Below are 22,492 nucleotides of genomic sequence, written 5' to 3'. Positions count from 1 at the left end.
ATATTTTCCTTGGAGGCTTTGGATGTAGGCTCTTTGACTTTGTTGACTTCTTCTGGCTGTATGTTTAGATCTTCTTTGTCACCAAAAAAGGAATCTAGAGTTTGAGTTTGCATTTGGGTCTGAGTTTGTTTTTGCTGCCTGTTCATGTTGCCAGCCAACTGCTTGACCTTTGAGCTTTTTGTCAGAATATGACTGCTTGTAGAGTAGAGAGTACTTTGTCCCAAGCATTAGGGTCCAAGCACTGCTGTTTTCATAGCTACTTTTCCTCCACCGTCACTCCAGGCTCTGTCCCAGCAGCGCTCCTCCTCCCCCAAGAACTGTCAACCAGGACTACAATGCAGATCCAAGCAGGGCACAGCAAGAGAATCTGCCTTTGTGCCCACAAAGTGCTCCTTGCACTCCTGCTCTGATCCACTGCTAGATTCCTCCCACCGTGTGAGCCAGGAAGCAGCTGATGCTGTAGCTCTGGAAGCTGCCTCAGAAGTTTCCTGCTGCTGCCACCACCACCACCACACCACCTCCACCGCCCCCACGGCTGGTGATCAGACCGCTCTGAACTTAATTCCGAAGTTTTCCTCTAACCTGCTCTTTGACATTCCTGAGTTGAGAAGTTTGGTAATTGCCACAGCTCACTGATTCATGGCCCCAAGGCCTGTTCAGGCTGGCTGACTCTGGGTCTTGTTTGTTCTGGTGCTGCCCATGCTGGGCTGCACTCTGCTCCCAGGACCATGCGATAGACTCTTCCCAATGACCATCCAGTCTGTCCTGGGCTGGAGCCCTGCTTCCCTCTGCTATTTTGTGGGTTCTGCAGCTCTAGAATTTGTTCAGAGCCATTTTTTACAGGTGTTTGGAGGGATTTGGGGGAGAGCTTAAGGAAGTCCCTGCTTTTCAGCTGCCATCTTGGCTCCACCCCCTCCAGTTAATTTTTAATCTGTGTTTTCACAGCCCTTTGTTGAATGTAATTTTTATTGCATCATGATCTGAAAATGTGTATTTAATGTTTCTGCTTTTCTGCATTTTGTTTGTGAGGTTTTTATCCCCTAATACATGGTCAGTTTTTGTGTAGGTGTCATGTACTACTGAGAAAATGTATGTTTCCTTCTATTTCCATTCAATTTCCCTCCAGAGGTCTAGCATATCTAACTTTTCCAAAATTCTATTCATCTCCTTATGTTCTTTCTAGTTTGTTTTTTGGTTAGATATATCTGGTTCTGTGAAGGTAGTATTGTTTTACTGTCTGTTTCCTCTTATAACTCATTTAACTTTTCCTTTAAGAATTTGGATGCTTTATCATTTGGTGAATATACGTTTAGTATTGATTTTACTTCACCATTTGTTGTACCTTTTAGTAAAATGTGGTTGCCCTGCTTATTTTAATTATTACACTCTTTTAATTAGATCTGATTTTGCTTTTGCTTTGTCTGAGATCATGATTGCTACCCCTGCCTTTTTTTATTTCAACTGAAACATAATAGCTTCTGCTCCAGGTCCTTACCCTCTGTGTGTGTCTCTGTTTCAAGCATGTTTCTCATAAACAACATATTGTTAGATTCTGGTTTTTATTCCACTCTTGTTTGCTTCCATTTTGTGGCTGAGTTCATCCCCTTCACATTCACAGTTATGATTACTGTTTATTTCCCTCCCTATTTTTCCCCATGTTTTTCCTTGTCTCTTTCTTTTTTCACCCTGTCTCTCCTCAGAAGTCTGTTTTGTGTCTGACCAGTGCCTCTCCCAGTCTATCCTCTCTTCTGTTACCTCCTCCTTTTTTCATTCTCTTCCCCTTATACTTCCCTATGGGGCAAGATAGATTTCTATACTCAGCTGAATCTGTGTTATTCCCTTTTTGAACCAGTTCCAATGAGAGTAATATTCAAGCATCTTTCTCTCTACTGGAAAAGCTCTTCCTTTCATGTATCTTTTATGTAAGATTATTTACACCATACTACCTCTCCCTTTCCTGTTCTCCCAGGAAATCCCTCTTTCTCACCTCTTAATTTTATTTTTTTTAAATCATCCCATAATACTCAACTTACACTTGTGCTCTCTCCCTCTATGTATACTCCTTCTAACTGCCCTAATAATGAGAAAGTTCTTAGGAGTTATAAGTATTACCTTCCCATGTAGGAATATAAACAATTTAACCTCATTGAATCCCTTATGATTCCTCTTTTCCTGTTCACCTTTTGCTCTACTCTTGAGTCTTATATTTGAAATTCAGTTTTTGGTTTTGTTTTGTTTTTTTTTTTTTTATTCAGCTCTGGTCTTTTCATCAGGAATGCTTGAAAGTACTGTCTTTCATTGAACATCCATTTTTTCCCCTGAAGACTTATACTCATTTTTTGTTGAGCAGGTTATTCTTGGTTATAATCCTACATCCTTTGCCCTCCAGAATTTCACATTCCAAGCCCTCTGATGCTTCAGTGCAGAAACTGCTAAATCTGGCTCCATGATATTTGGATTGTTTCTTTCTGGTTGCTTGAAGTTTTTTTATGGGTATGTCTTTGTACTTTATTTTTTTTTCCAAAGAAATGCCTTTTAGTTTAAAAAATTTTTTTAAACATTTTTATTTAAAGTTTTGAGTTCCAAATTCTATCCCTCTTGCCCTTCTTCACCTCCCCCTTCCCTGAGATGGTAAGCAATCAGATATAGGTTATACATGTGTAATTATGTAAAATATTTCCATATTAGTCATTTTGTACAAGAGGACACTTGAGCTATTTTCTCTTTTACCTGGGAGCTCTGGAATTTGGCTATAATAATCCTGGAGGTTTTCATTTTAGGGTCTCTTTCAGGAGGTGATCAGTGGATTGTTTCAAGTGCTGTTTACCTTCTGGTTCTAGGATATCAGGGCAGTTTTCTTTCATAATTTCTTGAAATATGATGTTTCGACTCTTCTTTGATTATGGCTTTCTAGTAGTTCAGTAATTCTTCAGTTATCTCTCTTTGATCTATTTTTCAGGTCAGTTGTTTTTCCAATGAGAAATCTCATATATTCTTTTTTGTCTTCTTTTGTTTTTGTTTCATTATTTTTTGATGTCTCATGGAGTCATTACTTTCCAGTTGCCCAATTCTGCTTTTTAAGGAACTGTATTTTGTCAGTGAGCTTTTGCACCTCCTTTTCCATTTGGTCGATTCTACTTTTTATAGAGGGCAGTCAGGTGGCAAATTGAATAGAGATCTTGGCCTGGAGTCAGGAAGACTCATCTTACTGAGTTCAAATCTGGTCTTACTCACTTAGTAGCTGTGAGACCCTGGACAAGTCACTTAACCCTGTTTGCTTCAGTTCTTTATCTGTAAATGACCTGGAGAAGGAATTGGCAAACCACTACAGTATCTTTGCCAGGAAAACCCCAAATTGTGGTCACAAAGAGTTGGACACAACTGAAAAATAATCATATAACAAGAACTTGATGCTCTCTGAGGTCCCTTAGAAAAATGACTTTATGATTTGATACCAAACTAGGTTAGGATAGATGTCTATGGCCTTCAGCCCCAACTATACCTTTGGCTTTTTTTGTCCCAGAAGGAATTGTTTAAAGGAAATTCTTCATTTGGACTATCACCCTCATTAACAAGCCAAAACTTAGGACAAAGTGAATTAAAGGGGTTTGTTATAAGTATGTCAAGGTAGCAATATGTTGACAAGCTGATCACTAAAGATCAACAGTGACTGCAAGGTGGTGCTAGCTTTTATATGTAACTTTAAGACAATTCAGATAGGTCTACCTGAGCAGAAGAGTCTGAGCCCTTGCATCTAAGTTCCTTCGCAAGATAGCAAGAAAGTGACAGTTCTCATAGGTGACAAAAGAACAGGTAATGCAAAAAGCTGCACGTTTGGTATGTCCTCCATCAAAATGCCCCCCAACACTCGTTGATAAGCAGGGCTAGTAACAATGGGTCATTGACTTAACATAACTTTCAATTTAAGGTGTCACCTCAAAAAAACCAGAGTTCATTTGAAGAAAGAGACAAACAAAACTAGGGTGTGTGTGTGTCCATGTTTTAATTTCTCTCACAAGCTGGCAACATGCATTGCATGGGAGTTACAGTCCAGAACTGAGCCCCACCAAGGGGTCCAGTCCAGAACTGGTTCGATTTGGGATTTGGGGATAGAGAGATATATACCTTTTCAATAGGGGCTGATACCATTCCGCCATTGTTTTGCCTCCTGGCAGAGGAAATACCTGTTCTATCAGACCAACCCCACATCATACCAGGCCACTCCTAGTCTTGGGCTATCTTGGCAGAAGAATCTAACTCCACCCAAGCCTAAGTAGGATAAAATCAATTCAGGCTTGGGTAGGGTTTGACCAGCATAAGAAGATTCAATGAAGTCTCATTATCAGTAATGTCCTTCTGAAGAACTTTGGAGCAGAAGGCTAGGGGGTGGAGCTCTGAGTCTTTAAGGTAGAAAAAAAATCATTTTTCACAAAGGTCAGTCAGGTCTGTTTTCTTAGGGACCTGCTCTGAACTCCACCATGAGGACATAGGGGTGATATTTAGAATCCATGGCTTTCCCTGAGTCATCAGGGGATGAATGGACCTATAGATTAAAACTCCTCCTTTCACAAGGGAGGCTTGGTCTTGACAGTTGTCTTAAAGTTAGGAGACCTGGGTTCAGTCTCTTAAATTAACTGTGTGACAAGGCTCTTAACTTTGAGCCCCAATATCTTCACTTGTAAACTAGCAATCTAAAGAAGAGGCTCCTAATAAGTCCTAATAAGTGTTCTTTTAGTCCTTCCACTATGACAAAGTTTAAAAGCATCTCTATCTACTTCTAGGTACAACCATACAAAGTGTCAACCTGAAAGTTTGGTTAAACGAGTCAGACAGGCTAGGTGATATATAAATTCATTTTGTTTATTCCCTTAAAGCTAGCAGAATACATGCATGCACAGAGCCAGATAAAATCTGACTGCCTAACAAAAGAATGAGAAGCTTTAAATACATTTTAGAACAATCCCAACTCAGGGTGTCTATATCATTCAAATTTATGATCTCCATATGTGTTTAATCATAGCATGAGAAAGGAAGTTTCTTAGTTGAATAAGTTGTAAATCCAATAAGACAAGAAAATTGACAAAGTGTCGATTGAAATTATGATCCCAGGATATCCATGTTTTAGGATATATGAAAAGTCCCACTATTCAAGGCAATGTCTGGTCCTAGGCATCCTGTACTTTATTGACTACAAACAGAAAGAATGCTCCTATAGTTGCTAAGACAGGAAGGGCATTTTTACAGCAAAACAAAGAATATCTGGTTGATTAGTTCAGGCTTTGGCCTTTATTGGGGTTCAAATGATCTTAAATAATTAGCAAAATGAAGGATCTGAGAATCTGTTGAGTTCAGCAGCTTGGAAATAGGAATTTTCAGCCTTCTTCACAGCTGCTGCAGTGCTCATAGGAAAGATGGCACTTATGAATGCCTTGTGACTGGAGGTGTCAGAGAGCCTGAGTGAGTAAAGAGGAATGATATGGGAAATCATAGGAGTCACATGATAAAAAATGGGGCACCATAGAAGATGTGGGCTTGGAAACATTTGGCGCAATTGTGTATGGGACAGAAGACCACTACTCAGTTAATCAAGACAAAGGCTTGGATACCGTGAAAGCAGAAAGTAGTTTATTACTTTCTCGAGAGAAAGGGTATAGCTTCTTGCTGCTCAGGGTAGTGGCAGGGAGCATGACTTGGGAGCCGAGCCCTTGCCTTTTATCCCTAATGCAACATTTCCTCTCCCTAACCCCCTGTCTTCTCTTCCCATTGGCTGGGCCTGGAGTTCACAGCGTTTTTTCAGGAATCTAACAAAAGGCAGTGGAAAATTACAGGGTCTTGCCTGTAGACAAAGAACAAAGAATGTTTTCTGCCACGTGTCTGAAAACAGGGTCTTGTGCTGCTGCAAAGCATGTTTTCACCAGGTCAGTTAGCTGCGGGTGCTGCTGTGTAAGGGAGTACGTTCCAACAAGCCCAGGGCCCATTTTCCCAAGGCCACTGAAGGACTTCACAAGTTTTATTCCCATACAATTTTTATTCCCATACAACGTCCCCCCCCCCTTTATTTCTTATGTTTTGGAGCCTCCTCACACCATTGTTGGAACACTTCCTCTATTAAGTCTTCCTGAGAATCACCATCAGGGTGGTGTCGGTCTTCACCACCCACTGGCACCCAGCCTTGACTTTTTAGGATAATCAGCCTGACTTCACTTCTCCCTTCAAGTTTAATTAAGCGGGACAGAGAATCTTGTACTGTCCTAGTTATTAGCTGCATCATACAAGGGAGACATACTGGGAGTAGGATGATTCCACAGAGAGCTACAAGAAGAAACCAGAGGGCTTGTTTCCACCAGGGCCCACTAAACCAGGAGAACCAAGAGGTGTTAAAGGGAGAATTCCATGTCTGGATAGGGACATGTGCGACTCTTAGTAATATCTTTAACTACTTCTCTGTTATCATCAATCTTCATGCAGCAGCTGGAAAGGTTTAACTTCCCACAGACACCTCCTTCTTCTGTCAGTAAATAATCTAAGACAAATCGGTGCTGAAATACAGCCTCCCTGATTTGAGTGGCCTGATCTGCTAATAGATTGATGGCTCGGGACGTTTGGTTAGTAATTACCTCAACTACCGCCTAAAGCCTGTTAAGGATGTATATAGGGGTTCTATACCTCCAGCTGCTATCCGGTGCCCATGTAGCTGGCCCATAAGTCTGAATAATTCTTTCAGGAGGCCAAGTGTCACCCCTTCCATTCGCATCCCCTGTAATAGTGATAAAGACATCAACGCTGCTCTTGTTTCTGTCCAGATCATTGTACAGTCTTATCCTTAGATAATTTCTTTCCTTATCTGGTAGGAAGAAGAATTTGGGCCGGACGTGGCCTATGTAACAACCACCTGTCCAATTTACGGGCATGTGGGTATTAGCTGTGAGACCACAGATCCAATAATGACCTCTTAGAGCCGGCTGTTCTTGTGGAAACATGCAGGTGTTCCTTGCAGCTGGACAATACTGTGTGTCCTGGAACCCTAGGGGACCACTTTCTATAGCATGAGTTCCATTCTACCAGTATTTACATCTCCATAACTGCTGACCACTCCTCCAGTCACAACTTTGCACAATAGAGCTTGATATCCTATTTTCCTTACTTCAGAATTCTTGGAAATATTTCCCCCCTCTCTGAATTATTCCTCCAACCCCATTCCATCAATGGATATAGGTTAGTAATCATTCCTTCACTCCTATTTTTGTCACAACATTCTGCCAATTTAGTCAAGTCTCCGGTCAACAGAATGCTCAGTAATTCCTCAAGTGTACTGGCTGGACTATTAAGAAGGGCCGTCCTGCATGTGTCTCCTATTTTCTGGAGCCAGGTACCAGTGCTTAGCTGGATATGAGTCTCATTCCACTCCTTTTTAAATCTACTATAGTTAATAGTATAATTTATGCTCTCAGCCATATGACACTCGCTTTCCCCTAACCATTCTCCCTCCCCAGTGATCAAGACAATATTCCCCTCTCCTGGTTTCAGCTAAGGGCCAGGAGTATTTTTCCCAAGATCCCCAGAATCCGGTGCCATTGTGGACCTCAGATGTATTACTTAAGATCCATTCAGGGCTCAGGGGAATGGGTACCCAGGGCCAACTTTTGAGTTCCTCTTGAGGCCCACCACAAACCCAGCAACTGGTTAGGTTAAAACTCCCTGCTGTACTCTCCATTAATTGTATATACTGATTCTCTCGCCTGGGGGAAAGGAGGAAGCAACCCATGGACCCCAAAAAAGGTAGAATTATGACTGGGTGCATTACAGTGAAGATGGTTAAAGCCTGGGGGCAAAAGACAAAAGAAAATACCTGCGACAAGGCAAAGGAGGGGGTATGGCAACTAATAGAAACAATAAAATTACAACAGTTCTTTCATATCATAGATGGGTCGGTCCTTTCTTCAAGGTTAATTTTAAGGTTTTAGAATCTTGGGATGCCACAGCCCACCGGGTCGGAACTGGTACTGGTCCTTTCACCCGGGTGTGATGAGTCCAGTCTCTTTCTCTGGTTCGAACAGCAGGGTCGGCAGTGAGGAGGATCTGGTATGGACCTTCCCAGGCAGGAGTCAGTTTCTCCTCTTTCCAGGTTCAGATCAGCACCCAGTCTCCAGGCTGGAACTTATGAACTGAAAACCCCAAAGGAGGTGTTTGAGCAATTATTCCTTTCTTTTGTAGCACTGATAGTTGTGCCAAAGATCATATATATTCTCTAAGGAACCTATCTTTCAGTGTGAGGAGAGATCAAGGACTTGTTCAGGATAGGGGTGACCATAAAGAAGCTTATAGGGGGATAGGCCAATATCTCTCTTGGGTTTTGTTCTTATTCTAAGGAGTGTCAGGGGTAAACACTTTGTCCAGGGCAATTGGGTCTCTACCATTAATTTAGTTAATTGGGTTTTGATTTCCCAATTCATTCTTTCTACCTTGCCGGAAGAAGGAGGATGCCAGGGAGTGTGGAGTTCCCGGGATATTTCTAAGGCCTTCATAATAGATTGAAGAACTTTTGCTGTAAAATGGGTCCCTGGATCTGAGTCTCTGCATTGCACTAGTCCATACCTAGGGATTATTTGTTCCAACAGTCTTAGTGACTGCAGAGGCAGTAGCCTGTGCAAGGGTAAAGGCCTCCACCCAAGAAGTGAGGTGATCCACAGTGACCAACAAGTACTTTAGTCATCTCATCGGGGGCGCCTCAGTGAAGTCCACCTGCATGCTTTGAAAGGGTCTGATACCCAGGGACCGCCCTCCCATTGGGGTCTGGCATTGGCTGTACTTACTTGTCCTTTGACACATAATGCAGCCGTCAACCATTTGGCGTGCCAGTGTATATGTTCCAGGACACACATAACAGGTCAAGACCGCATCCCACAGGTTTTGGACATCCCAATGGCTGCCCTGATGTAGGTGCTGTAGGACCTGCCTCGTGCTAGGTTTATTCAGTACCCCACGCCAATCAGGTAGAAGCCACCTTCCTGAGGGTCCTTCTTTGCACCCAGTCTACTCCCTGCTGCTCTTCTTCCCTAGTCAGGAGGGGTGGAGTCAATTTCGGGTCAAAGGAAGGAATGAGGACCAATATAGGTTCTAGTTCTTCAGCCCTCCTGGCCTCCTCATCAGCTAGCCAGTTCCCTCTAGCTTCAGAGGGATTTCCCTTTTGATAGCCATTCATATGTACCACAGCCACTGCTTTAGGGAGCCACAAATTTTCCAGGACTTGCGTCAACAGGGCGCCATGGACCAATTCTTTTCCTCTGCTGTTTACCAACCCCCTTTCTTCCCAGATTTTTCCAAAAACATGAGTCACACCCCAAGCATATTTTGAATTTGTGAATATGTTTCCTTCTGTTCCCTCCAGTAATTTTAAAGCCTGATTGAGGGCATATAGTTCATGTTTGTGCTGACCACTTACGGGGAAGTGCCCCCGTTCTACCAGGGAAAGTTTATCTCCATCTATAATAGCATATCCATTCAACTGTTTTCCTCCCATTTCTCGGGAGGACCCATCTATGAACAAACTAAGGGCTCCAGGTATTGGGGACTCTTGTAGATCCTCCCTTGATTTGGTTTGGTAATCAATTAATTCTAAACAATAAGGAGTTCCTTCCTGATTGTGACTAGGAAAACTGATGAGGAAGGAGGCAGGGTTCTGATTGCTGTCAGAGTGAGGATCAGGTCATCTTTGTCCTAATGGATGGCCTGATACTTTAGAATCCTAGAATCTGTGAGCCACCGCCCTGCCTTTTGGTTGAGTGTAGTCCTCACCTGGTGGGGGACGCTGACTACTAGGCTTCCCCCAAAGGTGAGTTTCCTACTCTCTTTCACCAACAGGGCAGTGGCCGCTTCTGCCTGAACACAGGTGGGCCATCCCCTAGCTACAGGGTCTAATATTTTAGACACTGGTCGCCATTGCCTGCCATTAACTTGGGCTAGGACTCCCAGGGCTCTACCTTTATCCACATTTACAAAAAGATGGAAGGGTTTGCTTAGCGAAGGCAAAGCCAATGCGGGGGTGATGTTAGAGACTTCTTCAATGTGACAAAACTCTCCCTCCCTTCTGGGTCCCAGATGATGTCAGAGGATACCTCTTCCAAAAGGTGTTTATAGAGTGGTTTAGTGAGGATCGCATAAGTGTCAGTCCACATCCTACAATACCTGACCAATCCCAGAAATTTTCTCAATTCCCTCTTAGTTCAGGGTAGCTGAGGCTGTAAGATCCCTGAGATTCTGGCTAGGTCTAGTTTCTTACTTCCTTCACTAATCAGGTGCCCCAAATATTTTATTCCTTTTCTGCAAACTGCATTTCATTCCTGGAGACCCTTAAATCGTTATTGGCTAAGAAATTCAAGAGATTGATAGAGACAGAGCCAACCTGCTCTCCTTTACTTCCTGTTATTAGCAAGTCATCTATATATTGTAAGATAGAGACGCCACAGGGAGGGGTAAAGCCTTCCAAAATGGTCTCCAAAATTTGGCCAAACAAATTGGGGGATTCATTGTATCCCTGAGGAAGGACACTCAAGCCGAGCTGTTGTTTCCTTCCTGTGTCTGGGTCCTCCCATTGAAAAACAAACAAATCCCTACTGTCTGGGTCTACAGGGCAGGCCCAGAAAGCATCCTTAAGATCTATTACAGTAAACCACTTGCAATCAGCAGCGATCCTTCCCAAGATAGTGTATGGATCTGAAATGATCCAATGTGAGGGCAAAACCATCTTATTAATTTCCCTGAGATCTTGTACCAATCTATAGGTCCTGTCTTCTTCTTCTTCTTTTTTTTTTTTTGCAGGGGGGAAGGCAGGGCAGTTGGGGTTAAGTGACTCGCCCAAGGTCACATAGTAAGTGTGTCAAGTGTCTGAGGCTGCATTTGAACTCAGGTACTCCTGACTCCAGGGCCAGTGCTCTACTCACTGTGCCACCTAGCTTCCCCTTAATGGGGAGGATTGGAGTATTGTATGGGGACAGGCAGGATTCCAACAATCCATCTTCCAATGACCCCTGGATCACAGGTTTTAACCATCTTCTTCCTTCCAGGGGTATTGGGTACTGTCTTACTCTGATCGTAATTCCTGGGTCTTGCAACCAAATCCTTATAGGGTCACTTCCACCCTCCCTCGATTCCTGAGACTATCCCATACTCAGGTATCTGTTAGTTTTTCTTCCTCTACTTTCAACACTAACACCTGAGGGATGATGGTAGATCCAACTGGGATTAGGTGGATAGACATTTTGGTGATGAGATCCCTTCCTAATAGATTAATCCCTGCTTCAGGAACTAATAATAATTTCCCTAAAGCCAGTGATCCCTGATATTCTACCTCAGTGATTTCGGTTAGGGGGACAGAGAAATTTTCTCCTTTTACCCCCGAGATCAGAAGCGTTTCTTTTCCTAATTTCACTCCCCTAGGTAACAGAGGACTGGGTAGCTCTGGTGTCAATCAGAAATGTGTATTCCTGTCTGTCTCTGCCCACCCTTAAATTTATAAAGGCTCGCTTAGGGTGGGCCTGTTCTATGAACCCCTGACACCCCTAGTCTTCAGCTTCCATCAGGGAAAAGATCTTACTTTCCCTGTTCTTTTGCGGGCAGTCCCGCCTCATGTGCTCAAGTTGTCCACATTCAAAATAAGTAAGGGGAGCCCTGCGTTCCCCAGAGTTCCCAGGGTGGGGTTGATAGCCCATAGGACCCTTGTCCTCTGCCCCTCACCTGAGGCCGCATCACCCATTTAGCTACGGTCTGAACAGTTTGTAGCATAACTCGGTAACTCCGGTGTGTTTCTGCTGTTGCTTTAAGGCTTGCATCATGGCCTGAGTCTGCTTAGCTTGCTCCCACTTGACTTCCTCCCCATGGGTGACATATACTTTCTGGGCAATTTCTAGTAATTCATCAACTGTTTATTCTGCCATCTTTCTAATTTTTTCAATTTCTTATTAATGTCCAGCCAGGAGTTGGTGACAAAATAAACCTGTAAAAGGCTCTGAGCTGTTGGGTCCTCTAACTCCAGTCCGGAGAATTTCCTCATGCTCTCCTTGAACCAGTCCAAAAAGCAGAGGGTGTTTCCTCTTCTTCCTGCTGTTTTTCTTTTACCTTATTCAAATTTTGGCTTTTAGGTACCATGTTCCGAATTCCTTGAATTATTATCTCCCTCAATTCCCTCCTATTTCCCCTGTGGGCTGCATTATTATGGTCCCAATTGGGGTCTTGTAAGGGGAACTTTTCTTCTCCCCGGGGCCACCTTGGGCTAACAGGTGAGCATCATCCCAAACTTTCATTACAGCCTTTCTAATTTATCCCTGTTCTTCTTGTGTGAATAAAATGTCTAAAAAGTTACCATTTCACTCCAGGTATATACATTTGGTCCCCAAAATTGATTAAATTGTTCTGCAACCCCAGAAGGGCCTTCTATAAGCTTTTTCATATCCTTTTTAAAGTTCCTAATTTTGGAGCTACTGAGTGGAGCATTAACATTACCTATTCCCCCTTGAGCAAGTGGAACTTCCCTCAGGGGAAAGGTTTTAGTAACCCCTGAGAATGGAAAATTCTCTTGATCTTTAATTAGTTGTTTCAATTCCCTCCCCGGTGGGGCATGCAGAGGCTCCCTGGCCCAGTGAGGTCAATCAGTTCTCCACTGTCTGCCGCTCCTCCTGGAGGGGTAGGGGAGGGTTCAGGAGCTGGAGCCAGAGCCAGAACCACTAATGAATATGAGAAGGAGGAATGGAAAGGAGGGGATCCCACAGAGTTGAGGGCCCTCTCCCCTCTTCCTCATCCTCCTTCTTCCCTGTCTTTACCAAAAAATGTGCCACGTCTACAGCCAAAGGGCTGCGTACGAACTCACTTCCTCGTTCCTGGGCTCTTTAGAGTTCATATATAAGTTTGAATTTTGGCAAACCCAGCCCTTGGAGGACCCATACTTTGGCCAGAAGACATTTCCTCCAATCTGGGCGCCTGCCCAAACCAAGCAGCGGTATCTTATTTTCTCTTTATCTTTTCCTTTATACTTTGGCAAATCCCAATTAGCAAGTTTGGCCCCTAGTGGGCTATTGTCCCGAACATTTGGAAAGGAGTTACATTGCTGACCACCTGCTTTTGACTGGGACTTCCCCATGGCTCACCGGTTCTTGCCCCGTTTGGAGCTCACCGTATCTTGCCTCGTTCTGGAAGGGGGGCTGGCTAGGTCTTCCAGAGGGCTCACCACTTCTTGCCTTCTGCTAGAAAGCTCACCATATCTTGTCTTACCTGGGCTTGTGTGTACAAAATTCACGTGACCGATTTGAATTCTTCACGGGTGATGGTCATCATGCCCTTTCCAAGGTTTCTGCTGTCAGGCAGCTGTCTTTCTTCCGTCCATTCCTTAAAAGTGAAAGGAAACTCCCAGACCATTCCACTGACTGGACCGCTGGCAAGTGGCCGGCTAAGAGACCCTTCCCCAAATAAGGGGGATCCCAGAATGAGCCCCCAGAACTATGTGAGGCATACAGCACTACTCAAATCCAGGACAAAGACTTAAATACCTTAAAAGCAGAAAGGAGTTTATTGCTTTCTTGTGGGAAAGGGTACAGCATCTCATCTCACTAATGGCGCTAGTTAGGGAATTCAACTTGGGAGCCTCACCCCTGCCTTTTCATCCCTATTACAACATTTCTCCTCCCTAACCCTGGTCTCCTTGTCCCATTGGCTGGACCTCGGGGCACACAGTCTGTTCTTGGGAATCTTCTCTCACAACAAAGGCAGGGCAGTGGAAAGTTACAGAATCTTGCCCAGAGACAAAGAACAAGGAAGTTTTTCTGCCACGTACTCAAGGGTCTGGGGGGTTTGGGGTGGGGGGTGGCCTTCGGTTCAGCTGTAAAGTATGTTTTCGCGAAGTCAGCTACCTGCAGGTGCTGTTTTGCAAGGGAGTTTGTTCCAACGAGCACAAGGCCCATTTTTCCCAGGCCACTGATTTTCCCAAGGCCACTGAGGGCTTCACAAGTTTTATTCCCACACACCAGGACCTTCTGTCTCTCAAAGTGTATCCTTAAGTTCATGTTTGTTGTTTCCCTGACACTATCTATCTCTTCTTCTGCCATCCTCCTTTCCTTTTGCCTTCAATCTTTCCCAACACTGCACCTGAGGCTCTTGCCCTCATTATGTGACACGAGTATTTAAGCTTCAGCTTCAATATTTGACTTTCCAGTGAATTTCATGAACATAAGCTTTATGAGCATAGGCAAATCACTTACTTTGCATTGGCCTTAGTGTTCTCATCTAAAAATGAGAGATTTTAACTAGATGATTTCTAAGCTAGCAGTGGACAGAATAGAGATGGAAAGGCTAGAAGTTAACAGAAGTGTAGGATTTTAGAGCTGGAAGGAACCTAAGTGAGAGAGAGTGGCTCTGCTGCTATGTATCCAACCTGCTAAGTATGGAAGTGTCCCTGTTTTGCCTTTGTAAAGCTTCACAAGCTTCCTCCTTTCTGCCTTAACAGTTTTTATTTTTCTCACTAGGATCTTACAGGTGGGACATTTGAAGAAAACTTGGAGTCGCTGAATCTGCAGGAAGGCCTAGATTATCTTCATTTCAGTTGACCTCGTCATTATATTTTTGTATTAAAAGCTACCAAGATCCAGCTAAAAGGGGTCCTAGAAAATGGAATTGGTCCAGCCCTAGGGAGGGCTAGGCAGGGAGCAAGATGGAACTATACTTCAAACCCAGCAGCAGAGCTAACAGTGACATTTTGGAACTACCTCACATGTGCAATTTTAGCAGGCACAATCTGAATGACAAATCAACTTCACCCTATCCTCTTTGTGGCTGCAAGTGGAGAGAGCGAGAGCCTCGGGTGCACTAGGCAGCCACTTCTTACTGTGAGGACATCAATAAATGTTGAACTAAAATATAACCTGTTCCCAATCCATTTTATTTTTCAGAAAAAAGGATAAAATAGCATAATGCATAGACCATTAAATGTGGAGTCAGGAAACTTGGATTCAGATCCACCTTGAGACCTATTCTTGCTTTGTGTGATCCTGGTCAAGGTGATTTAACTTCTCAGTGGCCGGGAACAGGCTCTGGAAACCCCCTGGAATTTAGTCTTCTTGAATCTTAATCCTCTCAACTAGCCTTTCTTTGTAAGCGTCTGGCATTTGCCTGAGGCTATCAACTGGCCTTTCCTTGTAGCCTATGCCCAATCTCCCTCCATTCTCTGTTACCTCAGGCTCAACTTTGGCTACTTCCCATCCTTGATCCTATCTGGACCCTGGTCCCATCAGATCCTCCCTGGACTCTCCCTCCACTCACCCCAGACTACTTAGTCACCCCTAGATCCCTCCCACAGTCTTTTTATAAGATCCATCTTGTTTCCATGAAGGTTCTCAGATTCAGTCTGGTCCATGTGCATTGGAGATACAAGTGCTTAGACTTCTTAAGAGTCTGGCCAATACGATGGATCTTTAATAAACGTTGTTTTTCTTTGGCTGAAAGAAGGCTTGGGTCGAATTCGTTCAGGCAGCCCCCGCGTGTCCCAGAACCCCTAGACCTCAACATCAGGACTTCAATGTCCTCATATGTAAAATGAGGATAATGATAATTTACATGAGCTATTTCACACGGCTGCTAGGAGTTATTAAAAATATATTTCAATGAAAAAAAGTCCTTGAAGAGTAATGAATTTTTAAAAGAGTTGGAATTTGAAAGGAAAACAAATTTGCCCCAAAGTGTGATGGAGAATATAAGAATGGATAAGGAAGGGGGGCTGTTACATCAGAGTGCCCCTCTAAACCCCATGCTAATAGAAGCACACTGCCTGGGTACTGAGCAAGAGAATAGACAAATGGAACAGACTGACCTTGAGCTACATGGAATTGAAAGTGAGTTCCTACAGGCCCCTGTTTCAGGCATGTTGAAGAGAGGATTCTTATTCAGGTATAAGTTGGATAAATTGGCTTCTTGAGGTTCCTTTTTGAATTAAATTTCTTAAGAGATTCCAGGGTTTATCTCTTTGCTCATTTTGAATCAGTTCCTGAATACTTCTTTTTTTTCCCTAAAAGCCAATGGTCCCCTTAGATTTATTTAAAACCTCAACTGGAAAGCAAGATTTTCCCTATCTGCTTTGCAAACTTGCCAACACTACAAAAAAAAGTCCATCCCTACCCCAAGGAAGCAGGTTGTATGGTCTGGGAGAGTAATTCAGATGGGAACCAAGGGTTTTGTGCCAGTTCTTCCTTTAATTCATTTGAACAAATATTTATTGAGCACCTAGTATGTGCAAAACACTGGCCACATAAACAAGTGGCAGTTACCTCTCTGATCTGTGAACTTATTCTAGAACATCTCTGAGAGGTCATTCATTCAGCCTTTGTTAAAAACCTCTTCAGTGATAGGGCAAGAATTCTCTCTCAAGGCAAGCCAGTCCACTTTTGAGCGATTTTGTTATTAAGTTCTCCTCTTAAGTCATCTCCAGTCATCCTGATAAACATCTGGCTGCTGGACCCAGATGGCTCTAGAGGAGAAAGTGAGGCTGGTGACCTTGCACAGCCCTCCCTCACTCAAATCAGAGGCAACTCCAAGTCATGTCATCATTTCCTGATGTCACAGTCCTCATCGAAAATGAAGAATAAACATACAGGTTCTCCTACTGAGCTGAAATCTGTTTCTTTGTAACATTTCTTTGGCTTGAATTTTGCCCTCTGAAGTTAAGCATGTGTTTGAATCAGGTAAGATTAGTTGGGAAAATGCTCTGGTTAAAAATTCTGTACAAATATAAGATATTATTAAGATTGACAGGAGTGAAAATATTTCCCTTTTGTATTTGGAAATGAAATGCTATTTGACATTACTTATGTCAAAATGAAGGTAAAGATTTCCAGTAAGTTTTTGAGGTGATTATCATACTATATGTCATCCAGTCCTTGTATTTAATCAGGACTGGACAGGACTACAGCAGACTCATCCCCATCACTTCCACATGAGATTCCTTTGGTAGTGTGTCTATGACCTTTAGGTATGTCAATGAAAAACAGGAAATGTGCCTTTTGGAAAATGTAATCCTCTGCAAGCTGCTCACTGACTGTTTCAGCAAAAGCCTCAGAGCTTACTAACTTTGGGGCATTTCTTTCTGGATGGCAGGAAAGGGGAAGTTTAAAATTGGTGAATGAGAAAGCACTTTTTAGCTCCCCTCAACTCCTGGGAAGAGCTTAGAGATATGGAGATTAAGGAAGTTTATTCTCCATGTAAGAAAGTCAAGGGTAAAATGCCAGTTCATGCTTTTCATTTGCTAAATATAAAAATTCATAACTTTGCCAGAAACCTAGAAACAGCTACACCAAAGATGATAGACTAAATAGGTGCTGCCTCGGACACACTTGTGAGGTAATGGCCAGAGACTTGACAGATACATTTTATAAATGTGCACATATTTAACTTTATAACATTCTGCTCTCCCAAGAGCAACATTTCTTTCCCAGATTGTACTCAGGATCCATATCCTGAAAGAAAAGTACATATTGAATCCTGGTTACATACCTTTTCTCAGGTCTTTTTAATAGATGTTAGGTTTCACATTCTTTCACATCTTTGCCCATGAAAGGGCATTTCATTCAATGATACTCAAATTATAGTCACTGAGAACCTTCTTAGTGGTCCATGGACTACCATCTTAAAATATTAATATTTATAATATGATCGTGTGGGAAAGTCAGCTATTGTGTCGAGTCAGTCCAGGGGAATCCTATTTTAAAACCTTGTTTTTAACCTTGGATACATGGTAGGCAGCTGCCTAAGATGGTAGGGCACATGCTCACTACTAACCTCATCTCCTCATTTCAATCATGGACCAATCAGAATACTCAGGGAGGAGCTGAGGCTTTGCTGTGTGATCCAGTCAAAATATCTTTGTTCTTACATGGTAGGTGCTTATCTTGTCAGTAGAAATAGGGCACAGCTAGAATTGGTGCCTGTTTACAAATCCATGTTACCTTGGTCTATTAATAAATGTGTTGGATGTTATACACTATACATACATTTTATGCATTTTTGAGTCTGTAAAAGTTTTCTGTGTCATCTGCTGGCCTTTGCATGTCTTCATCTTCAGCTTCTGCAAAACTCCCCCAAAATTCCCATTTAAGTTCTTACGCCAACCCATAATATATTGAAACCATGATGGGGAAGGCCACAAAATGTGGAAGGGATAGCTGTCATGAAGTTTGAGAAACTAGGACCAGAGTAGGTAATGTATATGTTTGCTTAAAGTGTAAGTTTCATCTGAGATTACTTGACTTAGGAAAATTATGAAATTCTATCTGTTAATAAATAATATGTATCTTAGTACCAATAGACCTTAGAGTCAAAGATTTTAGTTTTGCCTTCGGGGTTAACATGCAACACAGATTGGAGGCTTAGTGGCCAGAATTTTTCTTGGGTAGTGAGTGAATATATTCACAGTATGTGTGAAACTCCAGATTGTGATTATTCCTTCAAGGGAAATGCCTTGAGAACTGCTACAGTGGGATGTCTCTGCCTGGGAAAGCTGAGGGGATGGCCTTACATAGGTGAAAGTAGGATCTTCAGTTTCCCCATTGTGCTATTTTGTTTTTGAACAGGAAAATTTCCCACCTGCTTAATTCTGAGCCTGGCTTATGATAACCCGTGAATAATGTGGATCTTTGCTGCATGATTAAATGACTCATGCCTGGAAATCAGAGCTAAGAGTTAGTTTATTTTACCTGTTATGGCTTATTCAGATCATTCTGGGTCCATAAGGGGACAGTCTTAATATTGTCATAATCCTGGCCTTCCTTTCCTTTCATAGCAAATTTCTAGAATCAAGACAGGTGAATTGTAGTGTTTTTGTTGTATGTGTATATCTACATGTATTTTATATAATTATTTGTGTATATATATACATACATATATACGTATACACACATATATAATTATTTGTATATATACATATATACATGTATATATATGTATATACATATGTATATATACATGTATGTATATATACATATGTATATATACACACACATAAACAGTATACACACATATATAGAAGTCAAAAAGGGGAATAATTTTTTTAATGAGGTAGTAAACTTTGAGAAAGCAACAAGATTAGACTTTCTCTAAGAACTAGAATATGTATATATCTATAGAATACATATCTGTATATCTATTGATATCTATATCCATCTCTCTATATATATGTACACACACATGTGCATACATACACACACACACACACACACACACACACAGGTTTCCAAATGTTTCTAAGTGGGATATACGGTCCTTGAGCATGTTTTTGTAATAAGTTCTCAAAACTAGATTAAGGTTTTTACATATAAAATTGCATTAAAATTAATTATAAAGAATTTTAAATCATGTCTTTCTCACCTATTTTAAATTCCCTTTCTGATAATATTAAGAGACAGAAGGGCTCATTTTATAAGCCAGGCCTTCTGGGATTTTTTTTCTTTTAAAAGATTCTTCCATTAGCCTCTTGATGGCATTGTCCATATTAAGGATTAGGTACAGATAGAACAAGTGGTATGTAAAAAATTGAAATTTTCTGGAGTTTCAGGTGAATTATGGGCTCTTAATTTATTCTTATAGCTCTTACATCTCTGTTGTCAATAGGGTTTAAGTTGGTTTTCACCACTTGATCTAGTTACTGGAAATGCAAATTTAAGAGGTTGTACTAAATTGTACTGAGTCTTATGCTGAATCTCTGCAAGTGACTTGGAACCAGAGAAGCAGATCTTCTAGGAGGAGCGCCCTTCAGAGCTCTCTGAGAACAAGGCCTATTCCAGAATGTATGAGAGAAAATATTTTCCAGGGACCAGATGATTACATGGGACATCTGGAAAACAAGATGAAATGTACAGATTAAATGGATATTGGGAATTGATAATTTGGTTACAATGAGGCTTGATGTTATTTAATATTGATGATCATTATATTATATTTAGCTTTTTTGTTTTGTAATGTTTATGATTGCCTGGAAGAGAGGTATGCCCTGATTCCTTTTATTCATTGTTTGGGACTATCAGGACCATTCCTCCCACAACTTTTGGTCGACTAAAAGTTTCCTGTTTACATTAAACTTACCTTACAAAAACGACTTATATAATAATAGTGTTAACTTTTTGACATTCCTCAGGTGGAAGCCAAGGGGAAGTTTGAAGCTCTCCCAAATGATGTCGTTATTACTCGGGTTAATTGTATAAGAAAGGATATCCCCGACATTGAGTTTCTTGGCTACCAGGGATTGTGTGTTGCTTGTGTTTATGATGCCTCTCTCAGTACAAAGAACTGATTCCCAAACTGACTCCCAAATAACAACCAGCAGAGATTAGGATGATGATAGACATAGGTCTGATTTAGCAATGGATGATGATTATGGTGGGCACCAAATGGAGGATTGTGGGAAAGTCAGCTAAGTTAGTGCTGTAAAGTAAAAGTGCTGTAAGGAAAGTCAGTGCTAAGTCAATCCAGGGACTCCATTTTAAAACCTTGTTTTTAACCTTGAATATGTGGCAGGCAGCTGCCTAAGATGCTTGCTAACCCTATCTCCTCATTTGAATCATAGACCAATCAAAATACTTAGGGAAGACCTGAGGCATCACCTCCTCATGATTGTGTGAACCAATCAAAATACTTTGCCCTCATACAGAAGATGCTTATGCCTGTTTATAAAAGCAGGGCACAGCTAGAAACTCATTCACCAACCAGCTGTATTGATAAATTCCTTTTGTCTAAGTTTGCCTAAACTGAGTAGGGGGAGGACCTAATCTAGGTTTCTTTGAACAATAGTATCCTTTTTGGTTTTTTAAATCTATGCTATTTATTTCTAGACAATGACCCATTTGTAGTTTATCAAAGGTGGTGCTCTCTTTCCCATTCAATGAATCATGAATCAATTTAAAAATTCATTCTAGAGATTTTTTTTTTTATTGGCAAGGGGAAGGGTATATGAGAAACCCAGCAAGAATACTGGTAGCTCCAACACGCCCATATTCAACAACTTTCTTAGTCTTAGATCCAAAGTAATGGGGAAATTGCTGTTCTAGATTGAAAATGGCTTATTCCCACCCTAGCTTGGGCCTTGCTGATTGTTTGAGAGCACACTACAGCTAGACCTTGGCAGAAATCCACAATCTAATCTTCCTGGCATGCACAGGCATGCACTACCACATGCCTTCCTCCACCATGTGGCAATAGTAATAATCAGTATTACTGGTGCTTCTGGATAAGGTGCATTCTTCAAACTCTTTAACTCAATTCATATGTGCTGTGTTTCTGGGGAAGGATGAATCATTTCTCTAGCTCAGGCCTGTACAACCTGTGGCCTTCCAAAGGATTTGGGGTTGGGGGGCACTGTGAAAAATGTAGAGGAAAATATCCTCTACACTTTTTGAGGGCCACCTGAAATCCTTTGGTGGGCTGCAGGTTGTGCAGGCCTGCTCTAGCTCCACATGTCGTCCATTGGTTTCATCCTTAGGCCATTCACCCTTTAGACAACATCCCCAGCTCCTGCCCTTCTACTCCTGATGTTGCTTCCTCCTCCAGACTGGAACACCAGGGACCCTGCTGGGAAGGAACTAAAGCCATTTGGCTCTGTACTCTCCTGGCTATCTTCCTGTCCTCTAGTCTGTCTCTGCCTGATTCATTGCTTCCAGAAAGGATGCCTGTTTTAATCACCATCTTTATGAATTGGCCACCACTCGCTATATGTATTTATTGGAATGTAATTCTCCATTAGAATGTAATCTTCTCAGAGCAGAGGCAGTATTTGTGCTCCCAGCACGTTAAGTGTTAAACTTGATAAACGCTTTTCATTCACTCATTCATTCCCATGATTGGTATGAGTTTATGTACAAAGTCAGCCACTGGGGCAGAATTTAGTGTGACTCCCATGTTTTAACCTTGCTTTACCTTTTGGGAACAATGCTTAGCCAGCTAATAGGAAAAGGCAGTCTATTTAGGACTAACTTCATCCCCTGAGGACTAATCTCATCTCTTCAAAACTAATCCCATCTCCCAATGATGTGGTAATAGGGGAGGAGCTGAGGTGACACTAATCCCACCTCTCCCCTTGTCTACCAATTAGGACTGTCTTACCTAATATGTAAATTGTTTTACTTATGTCTGTAAAAGCAGTTTGAATTTAGGTGCCTGGGCAGCACTCCAACCCCAAGTTGCCTTGGTGTGCTAGATAAATTCCTTTTGTCTTTCCCGAGTTTGCCTTTAATCAGGTGAGGCCCAAACCAAGATTTTCTTTCAATCCTTATTCTCTAGTAAACCGTAGTAAGCCTGGGAACGCCCCTTTAACTTCTCACTCTGGGAACAGTAATCAATACAACAACCAGGGCTCATGGAAGGATCAAGAGTTACTCAATTCACTATCCCAGTGCCTTCACTCTTAGTGTCTCCCTCAACTTGATGAATGCAGGGACTATCTTTTGTATTTGTTTCCCCTGCACAGAGCCTG

The 22,492-nt window shown here is 42.0% G+C and overlaps 1 protein-coding gene across 5 annotated transcripts in view; it reads left to right on the top strand.

Moving 5' to 3' along the window:
• Positions 1 to 14,902, top strand: part of B3GNTL1 (UDP-GlcNAc:betaGal beta-1,3-N-acetylglucosaminyltransferase like 1) — a 129,389-nt gene extending 114,487 nt beyond the window's left edge. For all 5 annotated transcript variants that reach the window (XM_036767152.1, XM_036767151.1, XM_036767153.1 and 2 more), the window contains one exon: positions 14,511 to 14,902. In XM_036767152.1, the coding sequence (XP_036623047.1) occupies positions 14,511 to 14,591 (81 nt within the window). In that variant the 3' untranslated portion in view covers positions 14,592 to 14,902. The remainder of the gene's footprint in view (positions 1 to 14,510) is intronic.
• Positions 14,903 to 22,492: the final 7,590 nt, after the last annotated feature.

This window comes from Trichosurus vulpecula, chromosome 7 (genome assembly GCF_011100635.1).
Source record: "Trichosurus vulpecula isolate mTriVul1 chromosome 7, mTriVul1.pri, whole genome shotgun sequence".
Lineage (NCBI taxonomy): Eukaryota > Metazoa > Chordata > Mammalia > Diprotodontia > Phalangeridae > Trichosurus > Trichosurus vulpecula.
Note: the sequence above shows the minus strand (reverse complement) of the source record. Positions and strands in the feature narration are given on the sequence as shown.